The sequence below is a fragment of the Mesocricetus auratus genome, unplaced genomic scaffold (assembly GCF_017639785.1).
Source record: "Mesocricetus auratus isolate SY011 unplaced genomic scaffold, BCM_Maur_2.0 Super-Scaffold_100007, whole genome shotgun sequence".
NCBI lineage: Eukaryota > Metazoa > Chordata > Mammalia > Rodentia > Cricetidae > Mesocricetus > Mesocricetus auratus.
The window spans coordinates 61,970,349-61,996,415 of NW_024429191.1; the positions used below are offsets into that span (position 1 = coordinate 61,970,349).

The 26,067-nt window shown below is 43.8% G+C and overlaps 2 protein-coding genes and 1 long non-coding RNA gene across 6 annotated transcripts; 2 read left to right on the forward strand and 1 right to left on the reverse strand.

Moving 5' to 3' along the window:
- Positions 1 to 100: 100 nt before the first annotated feature.
- On the reverse strand, positions 101 to 12,768 carry LOC121141444. The gene is made up of 2 exons (XR_005878358.1): positions 12,524 to 12,768; positions 101 to 246 (listed from the first exon to the last, which is right to left on the reverse strand). It is a non-coding gene; the product is annotated as an uncharacterized LOC121141444 (long non-coding RNA).
- A 1,510-nt stretch (positions 12,769 to 14,278) lies between these two features.
- On the forward strand, positions 14,279 to 16,531 carry LOC121141445 (WAP four-disulfide core domain protein 18-like). Of its 3 annotated transcripts, none has more exons than XM_040749347.1 (3): positions 14,279 to 14,360; positions 15,068 to 15,216; positions 16,322 to 16,531. In XM_040749347.1, exons 1-3 carry the CDS (start codon positions 14,279 to 14,281, stop codon positions 16,373 to 16,375), a joined length of 285 nt encoding a protein of 94 aa, XP_040605281.1. In that variant the 3' UTR covers positions 16,376 to 16,531. The 3 variants fall into 3 exon arrangements, with proteins under 3 accessions (XP_040605281.1, XP_040605283.1, XP_040605282.1); XM_040749349.1 differs by having other exon boundaries at positions 16,325 to 16,531; XM_040749348.1 differs by having other exon boundaries at positions 15,071 to 15,216.
- A 2,669-nt stretch (positions 16,532 to 19,200) lies between these two features.
- Positions 19,201 to 21,327, forward strand: LOC121141446 (WAP four-disulfide core domain protein 18-like). Of its 2 annotated transcripts, none has more exons than XM_040749350.1 (3): positions 19,201 to 19,357; positions 19,964 to 20,112; positions 21,134 to 21,327. In XM_040749350.1, exons 1-3 carry the CDS (start codon positions 19,276 to 19,278, stop codon positions 21,158 to 21,160), a joined length of 258 nt encoding a protein of 85 aa, XP_040605284.1. In that variant the 5' UTR covers positions 19,201 to 19,275; the 3' UTR covers positions 21,161 to 21,327. The 2 variants fall into 2 exon arrangements, with proteins under 2 accessions (XP_040605284.1, XP_040605285.1); XM_040749351.1 differs by having other exon boundaries at positions 21,176 to 21,327.
- The last annotated feature ends 4,740 nt before the right edge of the window (positions 21,328 to 26,067 follow it).

The following is a 26,067-nucleotide window of genomic DNA, read 5'->3' on the forward strand; positions in this document are numbered from 1 at the left end:
AGATAGGATGCCTGGGTATTCTCCAGTAAGCAAAGAAAACATGGACATACATAGAGTAATAGACTAATTAAGAGAGAACTAACCAATAAGAAGCCTGAGCCATTGGTCAAACACTTTTAATAATTAATAGAAGCCTTCGTGTATTTATTTTTGTCCAAACAGCTGTGGGACCAGACTGGGAGAGAATCCTCTGTCTACAATCAATGGCAACAGGATACTGGGTTAGAAGATCTGTGGCCTTCTGCTCTGCAAAGACAAAGTGACAATAATGACACAAGTCACTATAACTTAGGTCCATATGGTCATAAACTTGGATAACTCACTCTTCCCCCTCCAAAACCTAAGAGGTTTGATTCTCCCATAAGAGCAGGTGTTCTGAAAAGGGAGAGAAATAAGGAAGTGAATGGGAAGACTCATTTATTTGAATACCTTATACATCAGGCAGGCCTGTACTCGAATGAGAGTAAAATATATTGACAGACACAAGCTTGTGTGTAAGCATGAGCTCTGTACCAGTGTCCACTAACTTCTAATAAAGGTGACTAGCTTTGCCTGGGACAGATGTCAGAGTGGAAATCAAGGAGGAGAAAGTTTAAGTTAGAAACACCGGACAAGGAAGGTAAGTTCAGATGGTGGGAGATGTGCCAGATGGGGAAATGATTGCCCTGGATACCTGTGGTGTCTGGGGATGGGGACACTAAACAAGACCACAACCAAACAGCAATGAGATGCACAGAATAGAGTGAGGGCAGAACATATGGACCTTTCTCAACAGGTGAAAATCATGATGTAATTTGTATTGTAGAAAGCTGGAAGTCCTTTGGAAGATGGTTTCCATACTCATCAGGATTACTGGTGACCAGCCACAGAAGACTTCTTCTGAATCCACAGAGCCCTGCCTGCTACTCCCTAGCCCTTGAATTGCATCCTTAGAAGATGAAAACCTATAATGTGGTGACTGCTTCCTAGTGGCTTTGTGTCCAAAATAAATTATCCTTAGCCTCCTCTTGATGAAGAGTTCTTCCCATTTGTGCATCCTACTGGCTATTCTCATTAGCAGACTATACCTGTGGCATCCAGAGAGGCCAATGAAGACAGATATTCCAGGATCCCACAAAATTGGAGACAAGTTACAACTTGTTCCTAAATAATCCCTTTTCCCATGCCATGTCTGTTCCTCCAAACAAGGCAAAGTACATAATGATATTTTCTGGTGCTTTCTGTTACCATAAGTCTGGTCAGGTAAACAAAATGAACTGAGCACATCCCCCAGAGCCGGCTGGATGGAGTTGCATTTACTGGGTCATGAGACAGGAGGAGCAGGAAGGCATCAGGGAATTCCCTCATCTAAGTCAATACAACATCCTGCAGGACTGGATCTATAACTCCAGGAGCCCACACATGACCTCTGACGTGTGGGTTCTGCTTGGCGTGAGTAAAATACTGGAGAGCTGCTTCAGTGGTTAATAGCTCATTCTGCTCTTCTAGAATATCTGAGTTCAGTTCCCACCATCCATAACAGGTGTATCACAACTTCCTATATACTGCTGATTCAGGGGATCTGTCACCTCTGATCCCTCAGAATCTGATCTCATGTGATCATATACCCCACCCCAACATAGTACACATAATTATGAAACATTTTTTAATCAATATGAAGCATGGACTAGAAGCACTACTTCCTCTCTACATTAGGAGTTAGAACTTAATTGAAATACCTCTAGGAGTCTGGGCCCATCCCTATCCATCCAGCTCAGCACTGGTGTCTGGGAAGGGCTTCTGTTTCTTCTCTGGCCTTAGCTGGATGGGGGACAAGTCATGTCCAGATTTGATTGCCTGGTTCCCTCAGCATTGCTGGGTTTTTGGAGATCACTGCAAAGGATCAGTGATGGAAAGGTAAACACTTCCTTTAGGGAAAAGTATCCAAACGGGAAACATTTAGTCTCTCTTATCTGTCCTAGATCCCCTGATTTTTGTCTGCCAATGTTTGGTGCCCCATGTCTGTCTCTATCACAGCATTGCACCTGCAGCTCACGTGGCTCACCTTATAACATAATGTCCTGTGTCTCCTAGGTAGCTCACTCATCTGCCTGTCTTCTTGCTCACACACCTGGACCTGCCATCCATCTGTCCTCCAGTTCCTTCATCCTGGTCCTGCTCTTTGCTTCTGCAGCTGAACTCAACTCCACAGCTTTGCTTTCATGCAGGTGACTGGAAGTGGCCTGACCTGCAGTCACCATAGTTCCTCTGCTCCTCAGGAATTCTAAAGCCTATTGACTTCTGCAGTGGCCTCTTAACCCTTTACAGCAATTCTGTAACACATACACACATGTATGTATGTATGTGTATGCAGATACAGAAATTTATTTAATGTGTGTTGTATAATAAGTGATTTGAGAGTTAATATCATTAGTTAAGTTTGGAACAAGATGTGTTTTGTTTGCCTTATCCATGGCTACCATGGAAAGCAGAACTGCCTGGCCAGTTGCTTCCATGAACACTGATGTACCTTAAGAGTCCTGGTGGTTTCACGTACTTCTTATACCAGCACTGGGAATGCAAAGGCAGATGGATTAGAGTTTGAGGCCAACCTGTTCTGCAGAGCAAGTTCCAGCACAGTCAGTGTCACACAGATAAACTCTGTCACAAAAACAAAAAGCAAAACCAACCAACGAAATAGAATACAACAAAACCACTGTAGTGTCTTATGGATTTATGGTTATACCATAAATTTTTACATTATAAGCAAATACACATATATTTGCCTTTGTTTCTGATATAGCATGCATGCAATAGAGGGTGGAAAGTTACAGGCACCCAGGCATGTCTCCTCAATCTGAATGAAGGACTGGAAACACATGGAGCAAAGCATGTGTCCAAACAAAACCCCCTCAATCCATGAGAAGTAATTCTGTAAATATTAGATAACTCCAAAGCCCACCACCTGATAACTGGGGTATTCCCACAGCTGCTGATATTCAACCACTACAATGGTGTCTATAAATGGAACAGGAAAAGAGGCAGATTCTGTACTAGGGGACTGGGGACAATGCATGCTCTCCTGGTTCCCATCCCTCCTCTACACACCTGTGCAGCCTTGTTTCTAAAGGCCTGACTTATAGAAAAGCGTTGGTCTATGGAAAACAACCATCATAGGGGAGCCTGTCTCTGGAGGCAGATGTTTCTGTACTGTCTATCCAGGTCCATAGAGCCACCCAGAGACTCCTTATCAATTATGAAAACTTGACCGATACCTTCAGCCTCTTTCTAATAAGTATCTATAACTTAAATTAACCCATATTGTTTAATCTGTACTCTTTCACAGGTTGTCGTTATCTTTATATGTAAAGCCCTTGCTGCTTAGAGTCGCTGGCATCTCCTCAGGACTCTGCCCTTTTCTTGCTAGCATGCTCTGTGCCTAGAAATCTTTCCCAGCTATTGACAATTCAACCTTTTTATTTATTTAAATTAGAAAGAAGCTTGTTTCACATGTCAATCCCAGCTACCTCTCCCTCCCCTCTTCCCCTGCCCCCCACCCAATCCTTACTCCACTCCCCAGGGATGGTGAGGTCCTCCATGGGAGACATCCAGAGTCTGTCATTTCATCCTGGGCCGGGCCAAGACCTCCCCAATGAGTCCAGAATGAGAGAGCATCCCTCCATGTGGAATGGGCTCCCAAAATCCCCATTCAGCTCTTTATTAAACCAATCAGAAGGTGCTTTGGCAAAGACACATCTTCACAGTGTACAAAAAAATTATTCCACAACACCTCCTGGTTTTTTATCTTTTTAAAATTAAATTAGAAACAAGTTTGCTTTACATGTCAATCCCAGCTCCCTCTCCCTCCCCCTCCTTCCCCATTCCCCAACCCACACAAACCCCCCAACCAATCCCCACTCAGCTCCCCAGGGAGGGTGAGGCCCTCAATGGAGGATCTCCAGAGTCTGTCATTTCATCCAGGGCAGAACCTAGGCCCTACCCCATGTGGCAAGGCTGAGAGAGCATCCTTCCATGTGCAATGATGGGCTCCCAAACTCCATTTGTATGCCAGACATAAATACTGATCTACTACTCAAGGCACCATAGGTTGCTGAGGCCTCCTTGCTGACATCCAGATTCAGGGAGTCTGGATCAGTCTCATGCTGGCTTCTAAGCTATCAGTCTGGCTCCAAGAGCTTCCCCTTATTCAGGTCAGCTGTCTCTGTGGGATTCACGAGCCCAGTCTTGACCCATTTGCTCATCACTCTTCCCTGTCTGCAACTGGGTTCCAGGAGTTCTGTTCACTGTTTAGCTGTAGGTGTCCGCTTCTGCTTCCATCAGCTACTGGATGAAGGCTCTAGGATGGCATACAATTTTGTGGAGTACAGGTTTTCAAAGTATGACATGATGATTCTCTGGACTTCCCCAGTATCTGTTGTTACTTTCCCCTTTTCTTTTCTGATTTTCTTAATTTACAAGTTCTCTCTCTGCCTTTTGATTAGGTTGGATAGAGGTTTGTCTATCTTGTTGATTTTCTTAAAGAGCCAACTCTTTGCTTCATTGCTTTCTTTGTTTCTACTTTATTGCTTTCAGCTCTCAATTTGATTATTTCCTGGCATCTACTCCTCCTGGATGAGTTTGCTTCTTTTTGTTCTAGAGCTTTCAGGTGTTCTGTTAATTCTCCAGTGTGGCTACTCTTCAGTTACTTCATGTGGGCACTTAGTGCTATGAACTTTCCTCTTAGACATGCTTTCAGAGTGTCCCATAGGTTTGGGTATGTTGTGCCTTCATTTTCATTGTATTCTAGGTAGTCTTTGATTTCTTTATTTATTTTTTCCTTTACCCAGGAGTGATGTAATTGAGCATTGTTCAATTTCCATGAGTTTGTGTGGTTTCTGCAATTTGTCTTGTTGTTGAAATCTAATTTTAAGCCATGGTGGTCTGATAAGATACAAGGGTTACTCCAATGTTTTGTGTCTGTTGAGGTTTGCTTTATTGCCAAGTATGTGGTCGATTTTAGAGAAGGTACCATGTGGTGCTGAGAAGAACGTATATTCTTTTTTGTTTGGATGGAATGGTCTATAGATGTCTGTTAAACTCAATTGGATCATTACTTTTGTTAGTTCCTTTGGGGTGTTGAAGTCTCCCACTATGTGTGGGGTTTAATGTGTGATTTGAGTTTTAGTAATGTTTCTTTTATGAACATGGGTGCCTTTGTATTTGGGGCATAAATGTTTAGAATTGAGACTTAATCCAAATGGATTTTTCCTATGTTGAATATGAAATGACCTTCTTCACATCTTTTGATTAATTTTAGTTTGAAGTCTAATTTATTAGATATTAGGATAGCTACACCTGCTTGCTTCTTAGATATATTTGACTGGAAAATCTTTTCCCAGCCTTTACTCTAAGGTAGCATCAGGTTTTAAAGGTGAGACATGTTTCTTGTATGCAGCAGAAGGATGGATTTTGTCTTCCAATGTGTTCTGTTAGTCTGTGTCTTTTTATAGTTGAGTCAAGACCATTGATATTGAGGGATATTAATGACCATTAATTGTTGATTCTTGCATATTTTGGATTCATTATTGGTGGTGGTATTCTGTGTGAGTTTTTCCCCTATTTCTGGTTATAGGTAAAGTGAGACTATCTATTGCCTATGTTTTTGTGAGTGTAGTGTATTTCCTTGGATTGGAGTTTTCCTTCCAGAACATTCTACAGGACTGGATTTGTGGATATGTATTGTGAAAATCTGGTTTTGTCATGGAATATCTTGTTTTCTCCATCTATAATGATTGATAGATTTGCTGTGTATAGTAGTCTGAGCCCAAACAGAGATGTATTAATTGGGAAAGCTTGACCAATAGCTTAGGCTTCCTTTTGACTTCTTCTTATAACTTAAATTAGTCCATACCATTTTTATATATGTTCTTTCACATGGCATGATTATCTGTGCTTTGTGAAGGCCATGCTGCTTGCTCTGAATCCCTGGTATCTCCTCAGGACTCTGCCCTTCCTCCTCCCACTGTCTTCTGTGACTGGAAATCTTGCCTTGCTATTGGACATTATGTTCTTTATTAAACCAATCAGGAGGTACTTAGGCAAAGACTCATTTTCACAGTGTACAAGAAGATTATTTCATAGCATGCTTCCTTACTCTAAACTGGCTCTAGCCACTTTGAAATCTTTGAGTACTCATCTCTTCCAGGGGAAAATTCACACCCTACTTCTCCATGTAAAAGGTACCCAGATTTCATACCTATTTAGATATCTCATTATAGACCTAAATGTACACAGCCACCATACATCACAGACACATGCCACATGCTTACAAAGTCGGATGTCCAGGAAGCCCTGGATGGGGCCAAACTCTTTGCAGTGTCTTAGTGTCCTTCTCTGCTTCAGTTCCCACTCTGACATGATGAAGGACACAGAAACAATTATTTTCTTTTGTCATAACTTTTACAGGGTCAAACTGTGCTCTACAGAGGAACACATTGCTAATTTGTGGTCTTGATATTTGTCTGGTTATTATTTGATCTACCAAGAAAATGATTAGAGAAAAGCAAGTAATGAAATATAAGAAGGAGACAGGTTATCATCAGGCACTTTCTGGAGAGCTCTTGTTTTTATAGAGTTCTCCATTGAATGTCTCCTCTCACACCTGTGCATCTAGTGTTACCAAAACTATATATTGATTTGTGTGTTCTGCCTGGCCAGAGACAACATGAACACAGCCACAGTCTTGGTTTTGTTGACTATACTTGCCACAGGGAAGAACTCTGCTGATTCTCTGGAATCTTTTCCCATAAGTAAGTGTCTTAAGGAGATTCAAACTGAGAACTGTGAGGACTCACAGTCCACTATTACCTGGGGATAAGACGCTACAGAGAAAGTCATATGCCTACTTCTTGGATGAAACTCACTTCCTTTTTCCTATAAGAGTCATCACACTGCATTTTTTTCTTTCTTGAGACAGACAGAGAGAGACAGATACAGAGAGAGGGGGGAGGGAGGGGGAGGGAGGGAGGGAGGGGAGGGAGGGAGGGAGGGAGGGAGGGAGGGAGGGAGGGAGTTGCTTTTGACAGAAGCTGTGGTAGAGAGATCAGGGCAACTCATATAGATTGGAGATCTGCCTTGAATGTGGGGTCACTAGAGGCATTGCTTAGTGATGAACCTGGGGAATGGTGGGATGACAAGTTTCTGGCTGTCATTAGAGCATTTATAATGTCTTCTCAGATGTAAAGAAGGGCAGTAACCATGGAACGTTCTTTCTACTAAGACTGTGTAGGCATGGGAAGGGAGAACGTTCTCCCAGTGACCAGACAAATAACACTCATGCCTAAGAGAAGGACTGGAGCTGGTGAAGCTGAGGGAAAAGCCCCAGGGTGCAAAGGAGAATATAGAATGAGCTAGTTTCCTGCAGATGAGCAGGATTTCAGACCTCTAGCATCAGTTGTCAACCTTGTCTTTCTGATTGCTTCAGGGTCAATAAACACCATTGTGTATTTCAGGTTTACAGAGACCTGGAGCTTGTCCCATTATTCCCCAAAATTCTATTGGAGCTTGTGATAATAGATGCTTGCATAACAGATGAAATATGCCCTGAGCAAATGAAGTGCTGCACCAATGGATGTGGACAGGACTGCATGCCGGCTGTCTTTGAAGTGACTTACTTCCTAATGTGGTGCCTTACTTTCCTAATGTGGTGACACCATGGCAGGGGCAGCCTATAGAAGAAAAGTTTATGGAGAGTTTACAGATTCAGAGAGTGAGTCCATGACCATCATGGTGGGGAAAATGGCTGAAGGCAGACAGGCATGGTGCTGCAGTAGCAGCCGAAAGCTTATGTCTTGACACACAATAATGAAGCAGAGAGCAAGCTTACTGGGAATAGCGCTGGACTTTTGAAACCTCCAAGTCTATCCCTAGTGACACATCTCCTCTTAATCTACTGGAGACCATTATTACAGGAACTAGAAATTAATATTCAAGGTATAAACCCACCAGCAAATAATTTCTGAAAGAGGGAAACTCATATTTGCAAAACTTGTGAGAAATGCCTACTCCAGAATAACTTTTTGCTTCTGCCTATAATTTTACATGTGATAATGTGCATTCTATCCCCATTGGCTACAGGGAATTTCCACAGCCTATATTCTAAGGTGTGTGCATCTCATGAATATGATCCCTATCTAGTTGATATCTTTATCTATGAATTGTCCTCCTTAGCTCTATTGTTCAATTGATATTAATAATGTTAGATTATAAAGACTTTTGATGAATAAAATAAATACAAAAAGATGCTACCCATGTCAGGGATTATAAATTTCCACTAAGAGCTGTCTTAGAGCACAACTTTGGAAAACAGCTGTGTTTTCCCTAGCTGCCAAGATAACTGTATACTATCAATGGTTATAAAAGTTCAAAATAGCTACAGATCAGCCCATGTACTTTGTTAGTGGATTTTAAGATAAACTATTCACAGAAAAATACAATCTTATTTACAAGGACATGTAGTCAGCTGTCAAATTGGTAAACCAAGGTAACCAGTGAGAAGCAACTTAATTGTGGTGCCAAATGACAGTGATCAACTCTCTACTGTACAATTTCTTCCCTCAGTTTTAGAACCTTTGTTTAGACACCACAGGAAAATATTTCCTAGCTGGCTAGAGTTACACAGTATAAACTATATTCATAGCCCTGAGAAAGAGTTTCAAGTTTCCCTTCTTATGGTCAAGGGTTACACACAGAACAGAAAAATATATGTTAATATTTGAAAGGATTTAAATGTCACTGTGCCTCAGAGAATGCTGAGTATGCTTGGCTTCTGTGTCTCTGCCCCTTCCCCATTCCATCTAAAGCTCACTTGCTGAGAAGGGTCTCTTACCTAGGCTCTGCACTCTCCTTGAGAACACATTGCTCTTTTTAAACAGTCTCCAATCTGAGGAAGTTCAGTTTTTAGGACCACTAACCATAAAATGCTTAAAAGGTTTATACACTTAAAAGTATAGGGTGTAACACACAATTTCCTTTCTCTCTCTCTCTCTCTCTCTCTCTCTCTCTCTCTCTCTCTCTGTTGTTGTTGTTGGTTTTTTTGTTTGTTTGTTTGTTTTTTCGAGACAGGGTTTCTCGGTATTGTTTTGGAGGCTGTCCTGGAACTAGCTCTGTAGACCAGACTGGCCTAGAACTCACAGAGATCCGCCTGTCTCTGCCTCCCGAGTGCTGGGAGTAAAGGCTGTGTCACCAATGCCCAGTTTCCTTTTTCTCTTAGTCTCCTAAACAGTTGAGTTTTACATGGCTACCTCATAGATAGATGACAGAAAGACTTCTCTTTTTGCAGTTGTGGTTACAGCCCACTAATTAGGGAGTTGGCTGAAAGAAAGTGCTCTTCTCTTGCTCTGTGCTTATCTGATTTATTGCTTGTGAGCTGGTGGAATGACTGTGTTTCTTATCATTTGTTTAAGAAATGGTATATGACTTACAGATATAATAACTGAAAGACTTTGTGGGTATTCATAAGCTGTGAAGGACAAAGACACCTAGGCAGATTTAAGGGGAACATCACAAGAGTGACATCATGAGAGAAGGATAACATCGTGTGTGAGAGAATTAGCAGGAAAACATCAAGAGTAAAGATGCAGGCAGAATGAGAGATAGAATGAGATGCAAAGTACCAAAGAAACATCATGGGAGAAATTTAAAGAAGAATTCCATATGAGGGAATGAAGAGTGAAACCATCAAGGAAAACATGTGCTTGTGTCTTTTTCTCACCTCCTCAGATTAAAAAAAAAAAAAACGTTTATTGTATGCCAACTCCATTGGATTCCATTTACAGTCCTGTGCAGCTAGAAATTGGCCTGCTAGATATCAGTATTAATCCTTCCCCAAATACTCCAACTACTGGGGAGTGTAAATCCATGAGGGTCATTGTCCTTCAAATTACCACATCAAGTCAAGGTATGTCCAATGGAGTAAATGAGTATCCATGGAATTAGCCTGGACACTCTCATGTTATTTGCTCATTGCACACACAAGAGTATGGATGTATCCAACAGAGAGGAGCTGGAAGTACATGGCACCAGAACACTGGATTACATAATCTGTGGCCCTCTCCTCTGCAAAGACATTCCCACAGCATCTAAAGTGACACAAGTCACTGTGACTTAGTTCCACATGGCCATACGTAGGGGCCTGAATATGATATTCTGATATAGGCCTCAGCTCATTTCCAGGAACTGGAATCTCCCATTGTCTTTTAGATGTTGGCTGGTTACCTCTGAATGGCCTGTTCACAGTAGAGAATTAATTCTAGTTTGCATAACAATAGACCTAGGCCCCATACCTATCATGAGAGCTAGTGGGACATGCCTGAAGACTGGTCACATGTGCCATTACAGAAAGTCCAAGGACTTGTTTACGTGCGTTCTGGGACCATCTCTAGGGTTAAAGAAAGTGTTTCCTAGTCAGCCCTATTTATATGATAATAGATGTCTTCTGCCAATACCCCCTCTTTTAGAAAGCTATTTAAGAGGGTGCTTGAATAAACCAGTGTCTCCAGTATGGACTGAGAGCCCTCCTGAAATGACAAGATGTCTCTGTCTCATTCCTAGTGCTGCTGGGTAGCTAAGACTTCCCTGACCCACACTCTCCCACTCTGGGTGAGACCCAGGGCTGTTTGGCTGGTTCGGAACATAGTCCTAAAGTCATCAGTCTAGAATAGATGGCTCTTGCAGCATAGGACTGATACAGGCCGGACCCCGGCAGCCATAAACTGGGATATCTCACTCTTCTCCCCCTCCCCAGCCTAAGAGGTCTGACTCTCCCAGGAGATGAGGTGCTCCAGGGAGGGAGAAGGATAATGAAGTGAGTGGGAACATTCATTCATTTGAATACCTTACACATCAGGCAGGCCTGTACTGGAATGAGAGAAAAGGGCAAATGTACCTAGACTGGACAAACAGGCCTGTGTGTCAGAGGAGTTCTACCCCAGTCTACTAAGTTCTGTTAAAGGTGATTAGCTTTGCTGGGGCAGGAGGGTAGGTGCTAGAGTGGAGATCAACTAGGAGAAAACTCAATTTAGGATACATAAACCCCACCATGCAAGGAAGGTAAGTTCAGATGGTTTAAGATGTGCCATCCCTCTTTGTGACTTGTAAAAATAGTTGCCTGGGATAGCTGCATTACTGAGCCATGGGGGTGGACAGACTACATCCAAAAAGCAATGAGCTCACCAGCATGGACTGAGGGCTTAACATCTGAACCCTTCTAAACAGATGAAAATCATGATGTCATTTGTATTGTAGATGGCTGACAAACCTTATGAATATATATCCCATAGTTATCAGGATGCCTGATGACCCTCTCAGAAGATTTCTTCTGAATCCACAGAACCCATGACTGATACTAGAACTGCATCCTTAGAAAATGAAAACCTATAATGTGGTAACTGCTTCCTGGTGTCTTTGTATCCAAAATAAACAATTCTTAGCATTCTCTTGCTGAAGAGTTCTTCCCATTTGTGCATCTTATTGACTATTCTGATTAGCAGAGCCATCCCTGTATCCTCCAGAGAGTCCCATGAACACTGAGGCCCCAGGATCACTACAGACTGGGGACAAGTTGCTCCTTAACAATCCCTCTTCCCATGCCTTGTCTGTTCCTCCAAACATGTCTGAGGACATAACAAAATTTTCTGGTGCATCCTGGGAACACAAGTCTGCTCAAGCAAACAAAATGTACTAAGGATGTCCCACAGAGCAGGCCTGCTGGAACTGCATTTACTAGGTCATGATGCAGGAGGAGCAGGAAGGGCTCAGGGATTTCCCCACTCTAAGGCAATACAACATCCTGCAGGACTGGATCTCTAACTCCAGGAGCCCAGCTATGTCCTCTGGGGTGTGGGTTCTTCTTAGCATGAGTTAAGAGGCTGGAAAGCTGGTTCAGTGATTAATAGAACATTCTGCTCTTCCAGAGGATCTGAATTCAGTTCCCAGCATCCATAGCAGGTGGCTGACAACTTCCTATAACTCCAGCTCAAGGGTGATACCACACCTCTGCCCCCCTTAGACAACTGTTCTCATGTACATGTATATCCCTCCCACCCCACCCCACCCCCACATACTAAACATAATTTAAAATATTTTTAAATCATTAAGAAACACAGACTAGAAGCACCAATTCCTGTCTACATTAGGAGTAAGAACTTAACTGAAATACCTCTAGAAATCTGGGCCCATCCCTATCCATCAAGCTCAGCACTGGTGTCTGGGAAGGACTTCTGCTTCTCCCCTGGCCTTAGTTGGATGGGGGACAAGTCATATTCCAGCTAAATTGCCTGGTTCCCTCAACAATGTTGGCATTTATGGAAGATCACTGAAAAGGATCAGAGATGAAAAGGAAACCCCTTCATTTTCAGGGAAGAATCTCACCAGGAAACATTTATCCTCTGTTATCTTTCCTAGATCCCCTGATTTTATCTGCCAAAGTTGGGTGTCCCATGTCTGTCTCTGTCATAACACTTCTCCTGTACCTCACAAGGCTCACCTCATAACTTGATGTCCTATGTCTCCTTCCATGTAGCTCACTCATCTGTCTGTCTTCTTGCTCACACACCAGGAACTGCCATCCATCTGTCCTCCAGTCCCTTCATCCTGACCTGGTCCTGCTCGTTGCTTCTGCAGCTGAACTCAACTCCGCACTTTGCTTTCAAGCAGGTGACCTAAGTGGCCTGACCTGTAGTCACCATAGTTTCTCCAGCTTCTCCTCTCTATGCTACTTCATTGTCTTAGCAATCTAAATTCTACTTAGCTTCCTCTGGTTCTCTGCTCCTCAGGAATTCTGAAACCTTTAGAATTCTGCTGTGGCCTCTTAACCCTTTACAGCCATTTCTGTGACATCTATACATATTACTTGTATGTATGTATATATAGCTAGGTGTATTTACTATATTTTTAATTAGTGATGTGAGAGTTAATATTAGTGGTTAAGGCTGGAATAAAAAGATTCAGTGTTAGCCTTGGCCAGGTTACCAATGAAAATAGAACTGCATAACCAGTTGCTTCCGTTAAAACTGCTCTGTCTTAAGCCAAGTGGTGGTGACCCATACTTTCAGTCCTAGCACTCGGGATTCAGGGGCTGGAGGATCTCTGAGTTCAAGGCCACCCTGGTCTACCGAGAGGTTCCTAGACAGTCATGGCTAAAAAGATAAACCATGTCACAAAAATAAAAAACAAAAACAAATGAAAAACCACTGCTGTATCTTAGGAATTTCTGGTTATCCAATAAATTATGACATTATAAACAAACACAAATGGATTTGACTGCATTTCTGACGTAGCATGCACACAGAAGAATGGGGAAAGTTCCAGGCACCACAGCATGTCTCTTCAGTCTGAAGGAAGGACTGGAAGCACATGAAGCAAAGCATGTGACCAGTCAAACCCCTACCATTTGAGAAGTAACCCTACACAGATAACTCATAAGCAAGACATGCCATGAGTGGGGCATCCCAAAACAGTTGGTGTTTTACCCCTACAACTCCTTCTCTGAGAGTCTATAACAGGGACAGCAAAGGAGGCGGGCTCTCTACTCAGGGACTAGGGACAGTGTTGCTCTCCTAGGCTTCCCATCCCTCCTCTGCTCACCTGTGCAGCCTTCTTTCTAAAGACCTGTCTTACAGAAAAGCGTTGGTCTAAGGAGACCGACCATCACAGTGAGGCTGCCTACTCACTGTCAACTGCCTCTAGCCACTTTGAGATCTTAGAGTATCCATCTCTTCCAGGAGAGACTTCATTGCCTACTTCTGCAGGTAAGAGGGGCCCATATTCCACACCTGTGTAGGGATCTCATCCATAGAGCTACAAAAAGCACAACCACCATATCTCCCAGAAGCATGCTACATCCTTACACAACTAGATGTCCAGGAATCCCAAGATGGCCCTGACACTTCACAGTGGCTGTCTTGGCTCCAGCTCTCACTCTGAGTTGCTGAGCTCCACAGAAACAATTATTTCCTTCACTCAGCATTCAAAACAGGGCCAAGCTGTCATGTAAGGAGGAGCACATAAGTGCTAAATCATACTTGATGTTTTTCCTGGTTATCTGTTTTACCTATCGAGAACAATAACTGTAATTAGAGATAAGCAACTTGTGAAATAGAAATAGTCAGGCTATTGTCAGGCTGTTTCTGGAAAACTCTTTTTACTATGCTTCCCCATAGACTACTTCCTGTCACACCCAGGCTTCTAGCATCACTGAGGGTATAAATTGATTTGTGTCTTCAGCCACTCCAGAGCCAACATGAAGACAGCCACAGCCTTGGTTTTGGTGGCTTTGATTGCCATAGTGATGGATACATCCTGTGCTCTGTCCTCTCTCCGAAGTAAGAATGCCTAGGGGATACAGGCTGATAGCAGAAAGGGACAAACCCACTGGGGACTGAAACTCAGCTGCCACAGGGCAAAGCCATGTGCCCACTGTTTGGATCAAACTCACTTCTTTTGTCCTACAAGAGTGATCACTCTGCATTTATTAGCTTTCTTTCAAGAGAGAGAAAGGGAGAGAGAGAGAAAAAGAGAGAGACAGACAGACAGCGAGAGAGCGAGAGAGCGAGTGAGAGAGAGAGAGAGAGAGAGAGAGAGAGAGAGAGAGAGAGAGAGAGAGAGAGAGAGAGAGCTATCTCACGGAAGCTGGGGTAGAGATCAGGGCAGCTCATCTATGTTGGAGATGGGCATGGGCTCGTGGGAGCAGTTGCTCAGAGATAAACCTGAGTGTAGTGGGAAGAGAGAGGTCTGGCTGTCATTGCAGTTTTATAGCATCTTCTCAGATGTAAACAAGGGGCTATGACAGTGGAAGGAGACTGTATACACCTTGGAGAGGGAGCACACTCTCCCAATGGGCAGACTGAACACTCAGGCACAAGTGAGAGATGGGAGCTGGTTAAACTGAGGGAAGATTCCTGGGGTGCAAAGGAGAAAATAGAGTGAGCTAGTTTCCTGCAGGTGAGCAGGATTTCAGATCTCTAGCATCAATTCCCAACCTTGTCTTTCTGACTGCTTCAGCCTCCATAAACACCATTGTGTATTTCAGAAGGACAGAAACCTGGAGCTTGTCCCAAGCTTCCCCCAAATACTGGTGGAAGTTGCAATGAAGAATGCTCTGGAGATGGGTCTTGCCCTGGGAAAATGAAGTGCTGCAGCAATGGGTGTGGTCATGTCTGCAAACATCCTGTCTTCACAGTGAGTATATCCATGTCTTCCTTTCCTATTGCTGTGACACCATGATCAAAGCACTTATAGAAGAAAGAGTTATTGGAGTCTACAGTTTCAGACAGTGAGTCCATGACCATCATGGCAGGGAACATGGCAGCAGGCACACAGGCATGGCACTGCACACTAGATGAAAGCTTACATCTTGACACACAATCATGAAGCAGAGAGCAAGATAAGTGGGAATAGTGTGGGACTTTGAAACCTCCAAGCCTGTACTCAGTCATACATCTTCTCCAACAAAGCCACACATCCTAATCCTCCCCCAAATGCTCTAACAATTGGGGACCAAGTACTCAAATATATAAGCCCTTGGGGGCCATTGCCATTCAAACACCACATGCAACCAAGGTATGTCCACAGGAGTATTGAGTTTTCATGGGCCTCTGCTGGCAGTCTCATGCTGCTATGTCCACTGACGGCACACAGGGTCAGTATGTGTCCATGAGAAAGGAGCTGGAAGCAATGGCAGCAGGACACTGGGTTACATGATCTGTGACCCTCTCCTCTGCAAAGACAGCCCCACAGTGACTAAAGTGACACAGGTCACCATGTTTAGGTCCACATGATCATGAACTGGGACATCTTACTCTTTGCCTTTCCAGCCTAAGGGGTCTGACTCTCCCAGGAGAGCAGATGCCCCAGGGAGGGAGAGATAATGAAGTGAGTGGGAACATACATTCATTAGGCTGCCCTGTGGTGGAATGAGAATAAAATGTAAATACAATGAGAGAAACAGGCCTGTGTGTTACCATGAGTTCTGATAATAGTGGCTAGCTTTGCCTGGGAAAAGGTAGGAAAGATTCAGGATTGTAGATCCAGGAGGAGAAAGCCTAAGTTAGGATATACAAGGCCCACCAAACAAGGAAGGCAAGCTCAGATGGTGGGAGATGTACCAGCTCTCCTTGGGAGATGGGGAAATGATTGCACTGGATAGCTGTTGTGTCTGTGGATGGGAGTGGGGACTACAGCAACAAAGGCTACACCCAAACAATGAGCTGCACCGCATAGAGTGAGGGCAGAACATATGGACCTTTCTAAACAGGTGAAAATCATGATGCAATTTGTATTGTAGAAGGCTGTTGACCCTTTGGAAGATGGTTTCCATACTCATCAGGATGGCTGGTGACCAGCCACAGAAGGTTTCTTCTGAATCCACAGAGCCCTGCCTGCTACTCCCTAGCCCTAGAACTGCATCCTTAGAAGATGAAAACCTATAATGTGGTGACTGCTTCCTAGTGCCTTTGTGTCCAAAATAAATTATCCTTAGCATCCTCTTGCTGAAGAGTTCTTCCCATTTCTGCTTCTTATTGACTATTCTGATTAGCAGAGCCATCCCTGTAGCCACCAGTGAGTCCCATGAACACTGAGCCCCCAGGATGCCTGCAGACCAGCAGAAGTTGCAAGTTATCTCTAAATAATCTCATGCCATGTCTGTTCATCCAAACAAGGCGGAAGACATAAGAATATTTTCTAGTGAATTCTGTGAACACAGGTCTGTTCAAGTAAACAAAATGAACTGAGCACGTCCCACAGAGCAGGCCTGCTGGAGCTGCATTTACTAGGTCATGATGCAGGAGGAACAGAAAGGGTTCGGAGATTCCCATTCTAAGGCAATACAACATCCCGCAGGACTGGATTGGTAGCTCCAGGAGCCCACACATGACCTCTGGGGTGTGGGTTCTTCTTAGCATGTGTTAAGAAACGGGGGAGCTGCTTCAGTAGTTAATAGCACATTCTGCTCTCCTAGAGGATCTGAGTTCAGTTCCCAGCATCCATAACAGGTGGCTCACAACTTCCTGCAACTCCAGTTCAAGGGGATCTGCCACCTCTGCCTCCCTCAGACAGCTGTTCTCATGTGCATGTATGTACATCCCACCCCACTCACACATAGTATACATAATTTAAAATACTTTAAATTGCTAAGAAGCATGGGTTAGAAGCACCAGTTCCTGTCTACATTAAGAGTTAGAACTTATTTAAAATACCTCTAGGAGTCTGGCCCATCCCTATCCATCGAGCTCAGCACTGGTGTCTGGGAAGGGCTTCTGCTTCTTCCTTGGCCTTAGCTGGATGGGGGACAGGCCATGTGCAGGTTTGATTGCCTGGTTCCCTCAGCTGTTTGGGTTTATTCAGGATCACTGCAAAGGATAGAAATGAAAACGTTAATCCTTACTTTTGGGAGTAGAACCTAATCAGGAAACATTTAGCCTATGTTATCCTTCCTAGATCCCCTGATTTTGTCTGCTAAATTTGGTGCCCCATGTCTGTCCCTGTCACAGCACTGCTCCTGTACCTCACATGGCTCACCTCATAACTTGATGTCCTATGTCTCCTTCCATGCAGTTCCCTCATCTGTCTGTCTTCTTGCTCACACACCTGGACCTGCCATCCATCTGTCCTCCAGTTCCTTCATCCAGACCTGGTCCTGCTCTTTGCTTCAAGCTGGTGACCGGAAATGGCCTAACCTGCAGTCACCATAGTTTCTCCAGCTTCTCTCTTCCACTTTGGATCTTATCAATCTAGATTCTATTTAGATTCCTCTGTCTCTGCTCCTCAGGACTTCTAAAACCTATTGACTTCTGCTATGGCCTCTTAACCCTTTACAGCTATTTCTGTTATACATGTATATATGCAATTTTTATATAGAGAGTTTTATTTACTGTGTTTTCTGTAACACATGATTTGAGAGTTAATATTAATAATAATTATGGTTGGAATAAAATATTTGGTACTAGCCTTGGCCAGGTTACCAATGAAAACAGAACTGAATAACCAGAAGCTTCCATTAAAATTGCTGTGTCTTAAGCCAAGTGGTGGTGGCTCATGTTTTCAGTCCCAGAACTCAGGATTCAGAGCCTGGAGAATCTCTGAGTTCAAGGCCACCCTGGTCTACAGAGCAAGTTCCAGTACAGCAGGGCTACACAGATAATCCCTGTTCACAGAAACAAAAACCAGAATCAAACAAGAAAAAAAGCCACTGTGGTATTTTGTGAGTTTATGGTTTTTCCATTAATTATGACATTATAAGCAAACAGATGAATTTGATAATATTTCTGACATAGCATGCTTACAAGAGAGGGGAAAGTTACAGGCATCCAGGCTTGTCTCCTCAGTCTGAAGGAAGGACTGGAAGCAAAAAGAGTAAAGCATCTTACCAAACAAACCTCCTCAATCTCTGAGAAGTAACCCTACACAGATAACACATAAGCCAGCCACACCATGAGTGGCTCATTCCACAGCTGTTGGCGTTTTCCCACTACAACTCCTTCTCCAAGAGTCTATAACAGGGACAGCAAAGGAGGCGGCTCTCTACTCAGGGACTAGGGGCAGTGTTGCTCTCCTAGGCTTCCCATCCCTCCTCTGCTCACCTGTGCAGCCTTCTTTCTAAAGACCTGTCTTACAGAAAAGCGTTGGTCTAAGGAGACCGACCATCACAGTGAGGCTGCCTACTCACTGTCAACTGCCTCTAGCCACTTTGAGATCTTAGAGTATCCATCTCTTCCAGGAGAGACTTCATTGCCTACTTCTGCAGGTAAGAGGGGCCCATATTCCACACCTGTGTAGGGATCTCATCCATAGAGCTACAAAAAGCACAACCACCATATCTCCCAGAAGCATGCTACATCCTTACATAACTAGATGTCCAGGAATCCCAAGATGGCCCCGACACTTCACAGTGGCTGCCTTGTCTTCAGCTCTCACCCTGAACTGCTGAATGACGCAGAAACGATTATTATTTTGTTCACCATTCACAAAGGCCAAGCTGTGCTGTAAGGAGGAACACAGTGCTAAAATGTGTACTTGACTTTTCCTGATCTTCTATCCTACCTACCAAGAAACAATGCTCTAATTGTATTTAGAGAGAAGCTAGTTATGAAATAGAAGAAATAGCCAGGTTATTTGCAGGAAGTTTCCGGAAAGCTCTTTTTTCTATACTTCCCTATTGACTGCCTCCTGTCACACGCAGGCTGCTAGTGTTACTGAGGGTATAAATTGATTTATGCATTCAGTCCAGCCAGAGCCAACATGAAGGCACCCACAGTCTTGGTTCTTGTGGCTTTGATCACCATAGTGACAGAGATGCCCTGTGCTCTATCTTCTACCAAAGGTAAGTGTGTTAAGGGGATTCAAGCTGAAATCAGAGATGGGTCACAGCCCACTAGGCCTAAGACTGATATGCCACAAGGGAAAGCCATGTGCCCACTGCTTAGATCAAACTCATTTCTTTTTGGCCTATGAGAGTGATCACTCTGCATTTCTTATCTTTCTTAAGAGAGAGAGAGAAAGTTGCATCTCACAGAAGCTGGAATAGAGATCAGGACAGCTCATCTAGTTTGGATGAGGGACTCATGGGAGCAGTTGCTCAGAGATGAACCTGGAGTATGGTGGGATGGGAGGAGTCTGGCCATCATTAGACGTTTCATAGCATCTTCTCAGATGTACAGGAGGGGCTGTGATGGTGGAAGGTTCTTTCTACTGAGACTGTATAGGCTTTGGGGAGAGTGCACACTCTCCCAATAACCAGACAGGTAACACTCATGCCTAAGAGAAGGATTGGAGCTGGTGGAGCTGAGGGACGATCCCTGGGGTGCAAAGGAGAATATAGAGTGAGCTAGTTTCCTGCAGGAGATCAGGCTTTCAGACCTCTAGCATCAATTCTCAACCTTGTCTTTCTGACTGCTTCAGCCTCCATAAACACCATTATGTATTTCAGGTTTACAGAGACCTGGAGCTTGTCCCAAGCTGCCTCCAAACACTTTTGGAATTTGTGTTGAGAGATGCTCTGGAGATGACTCATGCCCTGAGGGAATGAAGTGCTGCAGCAACGGGTGTGGTCATGTCTGCAAACCTGCTGTCTTTGCAGTGAGTATAGCCCATTTCTTCCTTTCCTATTGCTGTGACACCATGATCAAAGCACTTATAGAAGAAAGAGTTATTGGAGTCTACAGTTTCAGAGAGTCAGTCCATGACCATCATGGTGGGGAACATGGCGGCAGGCACACAGGCATGGCACTGCAACACTAGATGAAAGCTTACAACTTACACACAATCATGAAGCAGAGAGCAAGATAAGTGAAATAGTGTCCATGGGGGCCATTACTATTCAAACCACCACATCCACAGGAGTACTGAGTTTCCAAGGGACTTTGCTGGCAGTTTCATGTTGTTATGTCCACTGACTGCACACAGGGTCAGTATGTGTCCACGAGAAAGGAGCTGGAAGTAATGGCAGCAGGACACTGGGTCACATGATCTGTAACCCTTTACTCTGCAAAGACAATCCCACAGTGACTAAAGTAACACAAGGTACCATGACTTAGGTCCACATGATCATGAACAGGGATAGCTCATTTTTCTTCCCCTCCTCAGCCTAAGAGGTCTAACTCTCCCAGGGGAGCAGGTGATCCAGAGATAGTGAAGTGAGTGGGAACATTCATTTGAGTACCTTACACGCATACGGCAGGCAAGTGCAGGAACTTAAAGATTAAGAGGTAAATATAACTAGAGTACAGAAACAGGCCTGTGTGTCAGCATGAGCTCTGCACCAGTGTCTACTAAGTTCTGTTAAAGGTGATTAGCTTTGCCTGTGAGGGGGTGGGGGCAGCGATGTCAGAGAGGAGATCAATGAGTAGGAGAAAGCCTAAGTTAGGGTACACAAAGCCCACCACACAAGGAAGGCAAGCTCAGATGGTGGGAGATGTACCACCCCTCCTTGGGAGATGGGGAATTGGTTGCCCCGATAGCTGTTGTGACTGGGGATGGGGGTGGAGGACACTACAACAAGACCACATCCAAAGGGCAATGCGGTTCACAGCGTAGAGTGAGGGCAGAACACGTGCACCTTTCTAACCGGATGAAAATCATGATGTAATCTGTTCTGTAGAAGGCTGGCAGCCCTGTCAAAGGTTGATTCGACACTTTTCAGGATGGCTGACAAGCCCCAGAAGATTTCTTCTGAATCCATGGAACACATGCCTGCTACCCCCAGCCTAAGAATTGCATCCTTAGATGAAAACCTATAACGTGGTGACTACATCCTAGTGTCTTTGTGTCCAAAATAAACGATCCTTAGCATCCTCTTGCTGAAGAGTTCTTCCCATTTGTGCATCTTATTGACTATTTTGATTAGCAGAGCCATCCCTGTAGCCTCTAGAGAGTTCCATGAACACTGAGCCCCAGGATCCCTCAGATCAGGATAAGGTCCTCGTCGATAAACCCTCTTCCCATGCCATGTCTGTTCCTCTAAACAAGGCTGGGGACATAACAATATTTTCTGGTACATTCTGTGATCACAAATCTTGTCAAGCAAACAAAATGAAGTGAGCACGCCGCACAGAGCAGGGCTGCTGGAGCTGCATTTACTGGGTCATGATGTGGGAGGAGCAGAAGGGGCTCAGAGTATTACCATTTCTAAGGCAATAAAACATCCTGCAGGACTGGAAGTCTATCTCCAGGAGCCTACATATGACCTCTGGGGAGCCCACACAAGAAATTAGGGAGCTGGTTCAGTGTTTACTAGCACATTCTGCTCTTCCAGAGGACCTGAGGTCAGTTCCCAGCATCCATAACAGGTGGCTCACAACTTCCTGCAACTCCAGCTAAAGGGGGATCTGACACCTCTGACCCCCTCAGACATCTGCTCTCATGTGCATGTACTTTTCTCCCACCCCACCCCCATATACTACACATAATTTAAAATAATTTTAAATCATTAAGAAGCATGGATTAGAAGCATCAGTTCCTATCTACATTATGAGTTAGAACTTAATAGAAATACCTCTAGGAGTCTGGGCCCATCCCTATCCATCAAGCTCAGCACTGGTGTCTGGGAAGGGCTTCTGCTCCTCCCCCGGCCTTACCTGTATTGGGGACAAGCCATGTCCAGGTTTGATTTCCTGGTTCCCTCAGCTTTGTTGGGCTTATGGACATCACTGCTAAGGATTGAGATGGAAACGTTAACCCTTCGTTTGGGAATAGAATCCAATCAGGAAACCTTTAGCCTCTATTATCTTTCCTAGATCCCCAGATTTTGTCTGCCAAAGTTTGGTGTCCCATGTCTGTCTCTTTCACAGCACTGCTCCTGCACCTCACATGGCTCGCCTCATAATTTTGTGACCTAAGTCTCCTTCTATGTAGTTCCCTCTAGAATATTTGCTCTATGTCTTTTCTCTGGCTCACTTGTTCTGTTTCCTCTAAGAGCCTTGTTATCAGTTCTGGTTCTCAGGTGTCTCTTTTTTCACCCTCCCAGAGTTCACATTTTGCCAAGAGCTCCTCTTTGGCTATTCACATGCTAATCCCCAGCTCCTAACTTGTGCCTTCCAGGTGATATCTTATGGGGTCGGTGAGACTGCCCATCCAACAGAGTATAACATCTTGTCTAAGAGAGGGTTACCGTCATCCGGGTTCATCTAATCCCAGGTTGTCAACCACATTTTGTCCAGAAGTTGACTCTGTATCAGGAAGCCTCTCTCAACCTCTTTTAGTTGGGGGTTCTACAAGATGAACAAGTAGGATAAACATTAATAAAAATAGCATTGCTGCATGTGACTGGGGCTTGCCTTGCCAGCTGCAAACCTGGGCAGACTGCCAGCATGACAGTTCCAAATCTCTAGGCAAGAACTCCTTCACCGGGGGAGCCTCGCTTCTGTTCTTCAAGTGTCTCCACTGACTCACTCTCCCCATCCAGCTTGTCTAAGCTGATTTCTCTTAAGGTTATTGATTTTGGATTAAATGGCTGTTACAAAGTATGGCCCCAGCCACATCTAGATAAGCATTTGAATGCTAGGCTGTAACATAATTGAGTTGGCACACCAAGTTAGCCACCACAGGACCCCTGACTGAGTTCATTCCTTCTTTAATAGCTGTCTCCCTTGGGCGCTGTATTAGCTAAACTTCAGTGTTAGGGAATAGGGAGATGGGAAATAGAAGGAGAAACTCCTTGGAGTAGATCGGCCTCCATCCATGCATTTCTCTTCTGTATGTCTCTCTACCTATAATATCTTGTCATTCCCACCCCATACAGGACTGGTTTTGTTGGAATCTTCCTCCAACAATAATCTTCCTGGGACAAGGTAGAATAGGAGATCCACAGGCCTTCCTCCAGCCTAGCTTCTCTCTGTGGTCCCATCCCCTTTTTGTACCAAACTGAACACCTACCCCTTGCCAACACAATACACCAGAGTTTCTCCTTTCTCCTCAAGGGTTTCACAGTCTTCCTGTTCATTGCAAAAAGGTTCCAGAGATACCCAAAGAAGCTAAGTGCCATCTCATGGTGGGGAGGGGACAAGCAGCACTTTTTCCTTACTAACTTATGACTTTCTAAATGCTTATTTGTGTGTACATGTGTCTGTATAAGCACATGCCACATGTGGAGGTCAGAAGACAATGAATGTGGGTCCCATGGATGGAACTGAGGTTACCAACCTTGGCCTTTACCTGCTGAGTCATCTCACCAGCCCTGAATGCTGTCTTTCTAAAGCCCAGGAGGTTCTAACAAGGTGGCCTTTATTATGATGATTATGATTATCATTATTATTATATTATTATTAATTTATTATTATATATTTACCCTGAACTTATTGTTACTTTGTGAGTCTTTTATTGCTATAAGAGGTTATAAATGAGAAAGATTTTGTTTTATAACCCAGAAATTCCTTACTTTTTTTATATTGCAACTTTTGCTGGAAAATGGACCAGATCTTTCTTCTGTCATCTCTTTCTGCCTTAGTCCATTTGGGCTTCTATGGCAGAATACTACAGACTGATCAGCTTACAAGCAATTTCCATCTGCAAGCCACACATCTTAGACTGTACTGTGATAGTACATGACTTCCAGTACCTGTCTAGGTTTGAGTGAGCTTTGACCATAACAAACTACACCAAACAAAATAGCCAATCATTTTTTTAGCTCAAAGTTCCGTAGGTTGGTTGGGCTTCTAGCTTGGCCCTTCTAAGGGCATCAGCAGGTACCTGGCCTTTCTGATGGAAAATGAAAGATTAAAGTGAGCCTCATTTACATGCCTGGGCCTGGCAGGCGGGACTGACTGTCAGAATGCCTGGGTCACATGCATTTTGTCCCCAGCAGTCCATACCAAGTTCCTTTGATGTTGGTGGCAGGATTCCAGGATCATGAAAGAGAACTTACAGACCTTCCTCATGCCTCACTTGCTCTGAACATCTCACTTCTTATTAGCCAAAATAAATGGGCTTCAACCACACTTAAAACAACAGCTGACCATATAATTCAGTCTTCAGATAACATCAAAGGAAGATTAAGATTCTGGCAAAGAAGTGAGTTTATAGAGACACATGGGGTTCCCAGTGGGATCTTGTTTTCCCCGTTTAGGACAGGAGGATCCTTGTCTACATTTTTTTGATGGATAATCACAGTGTGGAAGTGTGATGGGGTTGTGACTACTGACATTTTGGAAATTACTGCATTTTATCTACTGCCTATACACATTTCTTCAAATTTAAACATCTTTAAAAGTCAGGATAAATCTTGTAACAGATGACAGGTCACAGTTTAATTAGCAAGGTTTCATTCTTCTTCATTGCATAGAAAATAGTGGTACTTCTTAAAAATGGATTGCTTCTTAGATTCAGAGAAGTCCAGTAGATATGACTTGCTAGTTGCTTGTAGGACAGGCCATTCCAGATTATTCTCACCTGTGCATCAGCCCAGCTTTCGGGTGAACTCTCCTGTGCTTTACAGGGAAGGGGTCTGGCATCCAAAGTGTCTCAAAATGTCTAGAGCCTTTTTTTTCTTTTGAGGCAGGGTCTTTCTATTCAGTCCTAACTGTCCTGGAACTTGCTATATAGATCAGACCGGCCCAGAACTCACAGAGCTCTCCCTGCCTCTGCCTCCCAAGTGCTGGGATTAAAGGTCTGTCACCATGCCCAGTTCCTAGAACCTTTTATAAGGATTTTTTGTCATTGGTCTAAGGTTTTGAAGACTGCAGAGAAAGATAACATGGCCATCCCTAGGGCTTTCAAGCAGACCCCAAAATGCTGAATAATCAGCTACCGAGAAAGGCCCAAGAATTTATCTCTATTATATCTTACGGGGGATGTGTTCACTGTTTGGTATGTTTTTAACACAAATAAACAAATGACACAAAGACAGATATTGTGGTTCAAGCTGAATATAAGAAAAGCAAAGCAGCCAGCCACTAGCTCTTACCTCTACCTCAGGCTGAAAAGGCTAACCCACACAAGAGCTCTTCACCAAGTCTCAAACTGCTGACTCTTCTCAGTGTGACTGGAGAACAAATGCCTCCCTGAAACCTAGCTTCTGTCTTATATACTTCCCTAATACTGGGATTAAAGGTGTGAGCTATAATTCCCTTTTAGACTGATTCACTCTTGTGTAGATCTGGGTGGTCTTGACTCACAGAGATCTGTCTATCTCTTAACCATCAGTCCTAGGATTAAAAGTGTGTACCACCACTTCCTAGCTTCTGGCTGCTGAGATTAAAGGTGCAAGCCTGGCTTCTGTGACTTGTGGAATGCTTTAATAAATCATAAATAATATATCACTACAGCTTGTCTCTGGCATTAATTGGACAGTAAGTGTTGAGTTCAGGCGTGTTGCTTACTGGACCCTGCAACCTCAGCATTTGGGAGGCTGAAAGATCACAAGTCTTGGCGTGTAGTAAAGTTTACCTCAAAAAATAAAAAGTAGTAAACAAGTAATTAGTTGGTAAGTGAACTAAACAAGGAGTATTGCTTGTTGTACTGTCTTTTCTTTCCTTGCTATTTTATTCTCCATTTCTAGTTCTTACATCTGTATGTGTAGCTGCTGGGACTTTACTTTCC